The sequence below is a fragment of the Schistocerca americana genome, chromosome X (genome assembly GCF_021461395.2).
Source record: "Schistocerca americana isolate TAMUIC-IGC-003095 chromosome X, iqSchAmer2.1, whole genome shotgun sequence".
NCBI lineage: Eukaryota > Metazoa > Arthropoda > Insecta > Orthoptera > Acrididae > Schistocerca > Schistocerca americana.
In genome coordinates, this window is record NC_060130.1 from 641,116,640 (window position 1) to 641,129,192 (window position 12,553).

The window sequence follows — 12,553 nt, forward strand, 5'->3', positions numbered from 1 at the left end:
ACTGTACGGAAGGTGCTTCAAATCATCCTCATATGGTATCGGTACAAGATCCATATCGTACAGCAGCTTGCACCACAGGGCGCACAACAAAGTGTTGATTCACTCTCCATTTTCTCATAAGGATTGAAGTTGATAAGGACCAGCCCTGGACCATCCTATGGTCTGACGAACCCCATTTTTCTCTGACAGGTGAGGTGAACACACAGAATTGCTGAGTGTGGGGATCTTCTCCTCCAGTCATTGTGCATGAAGTTCCTCTGTATGGCGAATATGTCACCATACGGTGTGGTTTCATGGCTATGTTCATCATTGGCCCATTCTTTTTTGAACAGGTTAGTGCTTAAGGACCAGATGCGCAGTGTGACTGGGTGGCGTTACTGCAGTATGCTTCACCAGCATGTCATACCCACCCTACAGGAGAGAGAGACATATTGAACTCAATGGTTTTCATAAAGGATGGGGCCCACCACACATTGCTCGTGAAGTTTACCTGCTTCTCTGAAACACGTTTTGAAATGATCGAATTATCGGCAAATCATTTCCAAATGCTTGGCTGGCACGATCACCTGGTCTCACTTCCTGTGATTTCTGGTTGTGGAACGACCCGAAGTACAGGGTTTACCAGGGGAACATTCACACATGTGCTGATCTAAAGTGTAGGATATAAAGAGAGGTAGCCAGCGTACCTACGAACACGCTTTGCTCTGCTATGCAGAATGCAATCTTGCATTTTCAGACTTTTCTGACACTGGTGTGTGCCATATTGAGCCCCTTTTGTAGCAGTAATGGCACCAGTATGTAATGGTATGATGTACCGCAACAGCACATTACAAGTGTTGCAATTGAATTGATTTTGCATTATTTCTCTTCCGCATGTCCTTGACATTAATGCTACCAAGTCTAGTACTCATGTGGTAATTAGTTTGCACATTATGATGTGTTACATAGAGAAAGTTTGATTATAACCACCTGGTATTTAACAGAATGTTTTCAGGCATTCAATTAGCGTGTATATAAGAGGAGAGTACAAAGTGCTTATTGACTGATATTAATACTTTTTTCAGAGAAATACTGTGTCTGCAGCTATTTAAAATATGTTATTTTTTACAGTTCATGTTATATCTTATTCTTTCGGGGTGCACTCAGCCTCGTGATACCAATTGAGGAGCTACTCGACCGAATAGTGGCGGCTCCGGTCACAGAAAACCATCATAACGACCAGGAGAGCGGTGTGCTGACCACACGCCCCTCCTATCCACATCCTCAGCGAAGATGATACGGCGGTCAGATGGTCCCGATGGGCCACTTGTGGCCTGAAGACGGAATGCTATATATATACTATATACTTATATCTTGTTCACTTAAAACGCGTCAGTAATTGTGTTACATCTACAGTTTTTTGCTTATGAACAGATATGTTGCTGCATGCACCTTTGATACTGTTTCCTTGCTCATTCTTTATTTGCATCAGCTTCCTGGATCCTTGTGCCCTAGTGTACCAGCGGGCCATGTGTTCCAAGGTCTTTAACATGTTGTTAGTGAATGCAACGACATGATAACTACTGGGCATTGTACGGTCATTCCCTGGAAGACCTAGATTACCTTCCTCCCTGAGTTAGTAAGGATTGAAATAACCAAGATTTTGCTTTAAATAGCCTACATGATTTCTTCTGCATTACCTCCTAGTTGTCAATAATTTAGGAGTAAAGGTAACAACTTACCGAATAGCTGAGGCTTTTATTCAGTGACATGCACAAAAACAAGACTCAAAACTTTGCTAGCATTTGGACAAATCCTTTTTTGAGCTAAAGTACACATGCACACACGTTCAGAAATCTGTTCTGCTACAATGTGTTGGCTGAATTATTTAGTCCCTACATGCTATAACACGCTGCATTGGCTTTCGTTGTTTCCTGATGCAGTTTCAAAAATCTCATAACTTCCAGATCCACACTGCTATATGGAAGAAAGGCAAGTCTTGGAATCAAAATCCTAAATGTCCTGTGCTATTCATGCCTCGGAATGACACACATTTGTCATATTCTAGTGATGTGTGCAGTTTCAGATGGGTGAACCCAGGTTTAATGTACTCTAGCAGAACTGAGGAGCTAAAGTTTATAATAAAGGTGAGTGTTTCTAATTCATTATTGACTGCTCTCATTACAATTTTTTGACTCAGTGCAACCCCTTAGTCTCTTATTCCTTCTGCATGTCTACCATTGTCAGATCCATATGGTCTTTGCACGAAATTCCATTACTGTAATTCTAAGTGCTAGTAACTCATTCTTAATCAAGTAGCAACCTCATGTTCTTCTTTTTCATGCAGTTGCAGGCAGTAGTAGTCTCCACAAAATGGGTACTGTTATAGTACACTGGCATACTTTTAATTCCATGTAGTGCTTCTAGCCCATTTTGTATATTTGAGTGAGAAATATTCTCCAACACCCACTTCCCCTATTCCACCCTTTACCAAATTATCACAAGAAAGGCATGATACAACACAGAATGTAAAATGTTATTTCCTTAATAATAGTATGTTCAGGAGGACTACTTTACATTCTCTATTACCTGTGAATCGCAAGGGAAATTAATGCTAACCTGGACACAAAAGCAAATCTAAGTGAGTCACTCATACCCACTAATAACTGTTTTTACATCACCATCAATTCACTTAATTAATGTACAGTTGATCTTCAGATTGAAGTTTTTAAATTATATTGTAGAAGCTTTTATCAGTCTCATGATCTACACAGCTAAATCAAGATCCATGATTTCTGAAACACACAACATTCCACCACACCATCATATATATTGATGGTGGCTGAAACATGTACAGAGTTTATGGTAATAAACTACTGGTAGTGCTGACTAACTCAGCAATCCTTGGTTCATTATTTCTAGCTGGGCTCTCAGATATGCTTGCCATTTACTTGAAATAACACCACTTAAGGTCGCCTGTAGCTGATTGGGCACTACAGGAACAGTAAGTATTATTCCTTCTTTCATAACTGCCAGAAGTTGGTTATAGAAACGTCCTTGAAGCTCACAGTTTAATGTAGAGCAACACAAAGAACTGAGCCATCCTCAGGAGAAATATGGCCACACACTAATGCTTAATAATATCTACAGACATGCGGAGGCCTTAGCACACCACACTTCCATGCAGTGGAACTGGAACCACCATTTCAGAAATTCATATGCAGCATTCTGATAGATAACCTGCACAGAATTACTAACAGAGCACACCTAGCTGACAGTACTGTAGCATCCATAAACATGGCACGTATGCTGAAAATCCACGAGACATGAGTGTCGAAGAAATCATCACTGGATCACCAGCTACAACTCAACAAGACTAGAACAGTCGCCACACTCAGCGACCCAGTATTCATGATATGCATGATGAGTGCATTTTCACCAGGACCTATTTGTGCATTTATAAACTGATGACTACAGTTGTTTTGATGCATGACTGATTAAGCTGACTAGTTGGACTCCAGGCAGCTGGTACACATACCAACACAACTTGCAGAATCTGAAGAAGGCAACTGAGTCAATCATCAAAATATTAAGCATAAAATGGTGTGAACAAATCAGCCATACTCCCAATAGCACATCATTAACCCTTTCACTGTTGTCGGCATGTATACATGTCCTGCTGCATTGTTCCCCAGGTGTTGTAGATGTGTATACATGTGCCACTTGGATTTTCCTACAGTGCTTTGACATCTGAAGGTGTCCTGAGGCACCGACCTCTCACGGCTGTGGATGAGTTACTTCCATATCACAGTGAATAAGAAAGTTTCAAGCATTTATCATGCAAAATGTGTGTCTCATTGCATGCTATCATTTGCAAGAAACCTCATTTTGATATCTTGAATCGTTTATGAGATATAACGATTCTTATGACCACATGGTTAACGATGCACAAGAGCATGAATGGGCATGATGCTCATGACTATTCCTCAGATATAAAACACAATAACTTGAGAACGAAATGAGGTATTCTTCTGATCTCAATTTTAAATAAAATTTTGATATTCTATCTACATTTCATTCATTGCAGTGTATGAGCTAAAATCAACCATATGCAGAGTTTACACAATGTGTTTTTACCTCTGCAAAATCTTTAAAATTTCACGCAATGTTTTACTTAATTTGATGCAGCACAGTAACTATGATGCATAACAAAATGAAACTCAGTCCTTTATGAAGCAATGATATCAGACTGTAAAATGTGCACAAACAGAATTTTTTTAACCCAATAGTTTTTGACAAATTGGATAAGTATTTCATATCAGTCTGAATGCCGTCTCTAAGGATAGGCACCAGCATTAGGCAAGCAGTACAGCCGTAACAAAAGCCACCTCAGCACGGTATGCAAAAATCAGCAAAATGGTTAATAGCTGTATCCCCCTGTGGAAGGAGTGATGTGGTGGCCTCAACAATCCACACTTCCAAGCAGTCGAATCAAACCCATTGCAGAAATTTACCTGCAGTACTCCAACAGCCTACTCGCAAAGAATTACCAGCATAGTGCACACAGCTTTTGACCTGGATAGACAGTTCCATAAATAAATCACTGTCTCTATCATACCGTAGTCATATTTGTTCCCTACAAGCACTACCCAGGTTGGTACATAATTTTGAGCAGGTATTCCCCAAACGTAAACTCGCTTCTTGAGAAAATTACTTTATAAATCATACACTATTTCCATAGACCACTTGAGGTAGCTCATACTATGTCTGAGGAAACACTGTCTGCCTTATCAGCAATATGGTTGTCTATATGGCCACACTTTTATTCACTGCACTATACAGTCACGTTGCTAGAGAAGATTCTTATGCACTGAACAATTATTCAATGAGGGAGCAATGATTGCCAGTCAATTTCTCAGAATAAACCTTCTTCCTGAATTGACAATTTCTGCAGGATAAAAATGAGATTGTAGGTGTAACTTCATGTGATCATTTTACCATGACATTGTCAGCAAATGGGTATGTTTAGGACAACTGAAAGTTTCTACACCAACTTGTTACATACGTGGCATTGTGACAACAAAAACCTATATGCTACACTAAAAGATCAGTTATCTTTACTGTGCAGTCTCAATATGATAGTATATATGCACCAAATAAGCCATATATTTAGCAAAAAATTATACAATTATGAAAAGCAGAGTTACTCTAGAAAAATAGCAGATTACAATTTTTAATAAGTAACTATCAAATACAGAATCTGGCACTAAAAAGTGATATACAATACTGACTTCTTAATTTTGTTGGTAGTTTCTCAATTTCCACAAATGGACACAGTGAAATCATTAATCGTCTACACTCTAGTAAATAGGTTTGTTTCCTCACTTGTCTCACACAGTGCCTTACTGTCTCCACAATTTACCTTTCCTTGCTTTTTTACATTTTCTTCACACTTAAGATAACTTCTGAATTTTAAACTACAATGATTTCCAACAGAAGGTTCACCAAGTTATATGTAACCTAGGCAAGCAAGAAATAAGCTTTGGCTTTGATATTCAAAGAAACTAAAATTAAAAACTACACTGTGCAACAAAATTAAGGAGTAATTTTTTTGAAACCTTGCGATATGCACCCATTGGGAAATAGAAGTTCAGAATTTGGCTCAAAGGTGTGCACAAACTTCCTCTGTATTGCAAAAGCATAGCACCCTGCAACAACACCCTCAGGCTCTGCAACGCTTCAAACAAAAACAAAAACAGACCAGAGCTCAGAAGTTCACATAAAGTGTAATGTGGATTAATGATGTCACACTGGCAGCAAATTTCACCCCAATTCTGCCCAGTGCCATGGTGGATGTGTTACACCACGGGAAGGTCATCACACTTCCCCTTTACCCACATCTCACCCCTTCTCTTGATGACTTTGTGATGGAAGTCAGAACTGTGACATCCGGCATTGAAATCACACAATTTCTTACAGTTGTCTGAGGAAAACATTTTGGACACACTGCTGCTCAGAATCAGCACAAAAAACTGCACAATTTCAATGTTGGGTGTCACAGCTCTGATCTCCATTGCTGGGGCGTCACGAGAATGGGCTGAGATCTGACTAAGAGGATGTGTGACAACCTTCCCATGGTTACACATCCATGGTGGCACTGGGCAGATTTTTGGTGGAATTTGGTGCCAATGTGACACCATTACACCACGTAACATCTAACATGAACCAGTGAGCTCTGGCTTTTCCTTTTTCTTTTTTCGCATGTGATGAGACCTTGCTGTTAGAAGCATCACTGATACCAAGTCTGATGTTGCAGGGCGTCATATTTCTGCACCATTAAAGAGAAAGATTGTAGCCACACTCAAACAAAATTTTGAAATTCTGTGTTGCAGTGGGAACAAACCACCGGGTTCAAAAATGCGGCGCTTTTAATTTTGTTGAGCAGTGTGAGCAGTTGTATTTACATAGTATGTTATTATAAAGTGCACTTACTTTAAAGCTGCACATATAAATGCTTTAAGATGTGAATCATAACTTCTCTTGTATTTTGCGTGTGTAACAATTATGTTTCCAATGACACTCAACAAGCTCTGAAACAGAATTAATGAGAAACAGAACGTGAAGTACACTTTTCAGTCACATTATGCTTTGTACATAAATGTGCGCACAGAATAATGGAAACAGAGGATAAAAAAACACACACACACACACACACACACACACACACACACACACACACGTGTCAAGGGCAGGAATTAGATTAATTTGTATTTTGTGATGACTGCAGTCGAGGTTTACATAATGAATCAGTTGCATGTAATGTTCCAAGTTTTGCTCTTTTTTGGTTTTGTCTATGACAGATGTTGCTTTGATTTCATATTTCATACTATGTTTATAGTCACAAAAATCCTGGGCAAATAATATTCGAAAGATACTGAATGACATTATAATAACCCACTACAATTTTAATAATGTTGGAGTAGCTAAGTGAATTAAAATTTAGCAAAGCGAGATTCATTCATCCATTTATTCATTCCATTCAAACATCCATCCACCTTTAAGTATTTGTGCGCACCTAATGTCATAATAAGTTGTTTTAAAAATACCTTTTACATTGGAGATTGAAATGTTGGAGAAAACATGATTGCTTATTGTACAGTAACACACAAACAAATCAATCAAATAACAGAAACAAATGCATGTATACTAGGGTTGTGACTTAAATAGAGGCAACTATTTATTCACAACCGATACAAAAGAGTTACATGTTTGCACCTGTTACTGTCCTTCAAAGTAGTCACCAGCGTTGTGTAGAGCCTGTTGCCAGCAAAGTGAAAGGTGTAGTATTCCGTTAGCAGAGCCTGTTCTGTTGATGGTACAAATGGAGTGGTCTGCTGTCTGTCGAATCTCTGAACAGTTCTGAAGCAAATGCCATGAAGTGGTTCCTTCATCTTTGGAATCAAATCAAAGTCACAAGGACTTAAGTCTGGGGAGTATGGTGGATGGTACAGTACTTCCCAGTCCCATCGACTGAACAGAGCAGCCACAGCTTGCACTGTATGCACCCATGCATTGTCGCGAAAAATGACGGGTGAGTTGTGCAGAAAGTGTCGCTGCTTCTTTCGCAAAGCTGGTCTAGGTGGTGCTCCAAAAACAAACAGTAATACCGTGCACTGATGGTCTGCTGTGAAGGAACATAATGTGTTGGGATAACACCATCACAGTCGTACATGAGAATTACCATAACTTGAGACCGCTCCATTCGCACCATCAACAGAACAGGCTTTGCTAACAGTATACTATGCCTTCCACATCGCTGGCAACAGGTTCTACACAACGCTGGTGACTACTTTGAAGGACAGTAACAGGTGCAACATGTAACTCTTTTGTATCGGTTGTGAATAAATAGTTGCCACTATGTAAGATCCAACCCTTGTACACACTGCCTGGGGAGGGGGGGGGGAACCACACCCATCCAAAAGAGGAGGAAGAAATGAAATGGAACTTCACAGGTTAGTATGGTATGTGATGTTATTTCAATTATTACAAAACTGAGTTAAATTTACAAAGAACTTAGCAGTATGAGCCCACTTTTCAGTATGATGTTACATCCTCTCTGGTCTGGATCCACGCACTGATTCATTTCGGAAAGAGTTTTATCCTCTCCTGAGGCAAGCAGACACTCAACTGTTGTTCCTGGTCCTTGATACCCTGAATATTGGCACTGGGACAGAACTGACATGCAAGCTGGTGCCACACATTCTGTCAAGGACAGACCTGGCGATCTTGCTGGCCACAGGAGTACACCACCATCATGCAGATAGTTCATAAAGAAATGTGTCATGTGTGAACAAGCATTGTTTTGTTGAAAAATGGCACCACAATAGTGTCACACGAGAGGTAACACATGAGCATACACATTGTCTGTGACGGACCATTGAGTCATCACAGTTCCCTCAGTCAAGGGACCGATGGCCATAGCAGTCTGGTCCTTTCAATCCCACAAACCAACCAACCAGTTCCCTCAGTCACTGCAAAGAAGTCTTACCCAGTGGCTCTCCACACCCTGACATTAGGAGTCACACCACTATGCTTTTCAAAAACATTGAAACATTGGAACCTCTCCTCAGACCACTGCTGCACTCCCCAATGACAGCCATCTGGCTTACTGCAGAACCACGACTCATCCCTGAACACAAATACCTGTGGGGCAATAATTACCTAGTATGGCAGCTGCCAGTCTCCAACTGATGGTGTGGGATGGTACAGAATGTTGCAAGGAATATATACTTGTTCTCAAAAGTCAGGCGCAGACATGAAGGAGTTAGATGTCCCCGGATGCAACACGGTGATCCTCCCTTGTGGTAGTCAGACATAGTCAATCAGAACTTTGATGACGAGTATGCTTGTCCTAATGTTCTTGTGCGATCTCACATTGGGTCACTGCCACATCCAAATAGCCCACAAATCTGGATATTGCACATATGACCAGCCAGCCAAATGCAGAGCCACAATGAGGGCTCTTTCAAACACTGTCAGGTGGTGATAATGCTGTCTCACAAGAGTATGCTGCATCTCCATGTCCTTCACAGTGATTACTCATCATCTGGTGCTGTTTCTGACTTTTATATGCCCTACCAGACCTGGCAGCAACACTAAACATGAATTACACGAATGCACTCTGGTGGCTGTTTACCTGTCAAAGAGAATTATAACTCTAGCCATGTATAAGAGGCAGTCAAATGGTAATGAGGCAGAAGGAAAAAGTACGTAAACTGTTTATTATTTCAAAAGTAATTACCATAACTGTTAACACATTTATCTCATTGTGCAACAAGACGGTGAATGCCTTCACGGGAAAATGTCTGTGGATGCCTATAGAGCCACGATTGTATCCAGGATTGCACCTCTTTGTCCAAAGCAAATCAACGGCCATGAATGTATTTCCTCAGGGCTCCAAAAATATGGAAATTGCATGGCGAGAGATCAGGGCTGTATGGAGGGCGCGTAAGGCCTCCCCAGTGAAACTTCTGCGGTGTAGTCGAAACAACAGGCATGCTAGCTCTGGGGAAGTCACGATGACCTTTCCCTTTGACTGCAAGGGTCCACTGCTCATTGACTTTCTGGAACACACAGCTGTACATGGACACTACAAAAAGCTGAAGTGCCTCAATAAGTCCAAACACCCCGGAAGTTGATGGACAGCATCATTCTGTTGCAGGACAATGCCAGCCCACATGTAGGCAAGTTTGCTTGGAGTACACTACAAAGTTTTGCTGGGAAGCTCTTACATATCCTCCATACAGTCCACGTCCCTCCCCACGCAATTTCCATGTTTCTGGAGCCCTGTAGAAAGACATTTGAGGTCGTCGATTTGCTTTGGACAAAAAACTGTACGCCTTTCATATGCAACTGCAAACATTTTTCCATAAAGGCTCTGACAGTCTTGTCTCATAGTGGGATAACTGTATTAACATTTATGGCAATTACTTTTGAAATAATAAATTGTTTACTCACTTTTTTCCATTTGTCTCATTTTCATTTGAATGCCCCCTATACACACCTGCGAATAACATGTACGATTAAAATGTTACACTGTGATCCAATTAAGTCTTGTGGTTGCTTTTTTTTTTTTTGCCAGGCAGTGTAGATAAAAGAATGCTATACAAGACCAAATACACAATTTCTTGAAAGAAGGAACAGTCAGTCCTTCAAATTAATTAGTAATTAAGATCATCTTTGAAGCAATTTTCAAATTCCTCAAGTATGTAGGAAGTCTTTTCTTTCAGCCACTTTTGGGTTTTATTTTTGAAGAAATTTAGTGAAACCTAATGTGCTTATGGAAGCAATTTATTAAAAAGCTTCATACCTTGGTATTCATAACTACACTACATTTTCTTATGTCTAGTTGTAGGTATACCTATTTTTACTGTTTGGCATGTATTATTATGATGATGTACAGGCTGCCTTAGGTTGTACCTGTTATAGTATTCTTTTGTAAGTAACAGGCAACTGTTTGTGAAGAGAGATGGAACTGTTAATATAGTGCACAGTTTGAAATGATGCCTGCAAGATATTTTAGATATGGATGTTCCAGACATGCAGCTGATGGACACCTCCTGCCAGAGAAAAAATGTTTTGGCTCAAGGGTAATTAACCCACAAAATAAAGCTATCTTAGATGAAAGTGGAGGAAAGTGTAATAAGAACTTAGCAACAGTTTTTCAATAACACAAATGTACAGTTTACTCAACAGATAACTAACACAACAGCTGGATAAATACCAAAGATTTTAGCAGATGTACACTCAGTGTCAACATTGTATAGAACTGAAAATAATGTTAGCAGCCTTTTCATAATTAATAGGTAATGTATCACCATTAAACCAGATTTGATAATTTAAAGTACTCTTCACTTTGTAATTCTAGTTTGTTCACATAGCTTTCAGAACTTATGAATGTTGTATTACCAGTATCAAACACTGATTTACATGGCACGATACTTGGCACGTAATTTATAAATATTATAAATAGCCATGGTCCAGCAACTGCTCCTTATGTAACATAGAGGAAGTGTCACTTTTCACTGTTGTAGTTTACAATCTGTTTTCTGTTATTAAGGTACAATGCAGTTAGGGAGAGTTCCAAATCCCAGATATCATAGCACCATAGTTTATTCAGAAATATTTTATGGTTTACTGAGTCAAATGCCTTATTCAACCCAACTAGTGTAGCTTCAACAAACAGTTTCAATTCAAAGGAGTGTTGCTCAAAAGAAATAACATTTTCAATAGGTTTGATTGCTGACAGCTGGGACCTGAAGCCATACTGAGACATAGTCATGATACTGTTATTTTACAAATGCAGACATATTTGCAGCATTCAGTTATTTTGAAAAATATAGGAACCAGAGAAACGGATGATAATTACTAGTTCAGGATTTGTCACCCTTTTTTGTGTAGGAGAACAACCACTGTTGTTTAACATTCTGGAAAATGACCACTAGAATCCAGTTTATTATCGTGCACAAAGGATTGATACACTATGTGACCAAAGGTATTCGGACACCTGGCTGAAAATGACTTACAAGTTAGTGTCGCCCTCCATCGGTAATGCTGGAATTCAATACAGTCTTGGCCCACCCCTAGCCTTGATGACAGCTTCCACTCTCGCAGGCATACATTCAATCAGGTGCTGGAAGGTTTCTTGGGGAATAACAGCCCATTCTTCATGGAGTGCTGCACTGAGGAGAGGTACCACTGTTGGTCAGTGAGGCCTGGCATGAAGTCGCCATTCAAAAACATCCCAAAGGTGTTCTATAGGATTCAGGTCAGGACTCTGTGCAGGCCAGTCCATTACAGGGCTGTTATTGTCATGTAACCACTTCGCCACAGGCCATGCATTATGAACAGGTGCTCAATAGTGTTGAAAGATGCAGTCACCATCCCCGAATTGCTCTTCAACAGTGGGAAGCAAGAAGGTGCTTAAAACATCAATGCAGGCCTGTGCTGTGATAATGCCATGCAAAACAACGAGGGGTGCAAGCCCTCTCCATAAAAACATGACCACACCACAACACCACTGTCTCTGAATTTTACAGATGGCACTACATACGCTGGCAAATGACGTTCACCAGGCATTCACCATACCCACACCCTGCCATCGGATCGCCACATTGTGTACCGTGATTTGTCACTCGTCATGTTTTCCCACTGTTCAATCATCCAATGTTTATGCTCCTTACACCAAGCAAGGCATCGTTTGACATTTACAAGTGTGATGTGTGGCTTATGAGCAGACACTCAACCATGAAATCCAAGTTTTGTCACCTCCCGCCTAACTGTCATAGTACATGTTGTGGATCCTGATGCAGTTTGGAATTCATGTGTGATGGTCTGGAGAGATGTTTGCCTATTACACATTACAACCCTCTTCAACTGTCGGTGGTCTCTGTCAGTCAACAGACGATGTCAGCCTGTACATGTCCCTTCAAATTTCCACTTCACTATGACATCAGAAACTGTGGACCTAGGGATGTTTAGGAGTGTGGAAATCTCGGGTACAGACATATGACAC

At 40.3% G+C, this 12,553-nt stretch overlaps 1 protein-coding gene across 1 annotated transcript in view; it reads right to left on the reverse strand.

The window, feature by feature from the left end:
• The window catches only part of LOC124555409 (RUN domain-containing protein 1), a 177,851-nt gene that overhangs the window by 8,651 nt on the left and 156,647 nt on the right, over window positions 1-12,553 (reverse strand). The window contains exon 11 of the mRNA XM_047129306.1: window positions 6,472-6,569. Within this exon, the coding sequence (XP_046985262.1) occupies window positions 6,472-6,569 (98 nt within the window). The remainder of the gene's footprint in view (window positions 1-6,471; window positions 6,570-12,553) is intronic.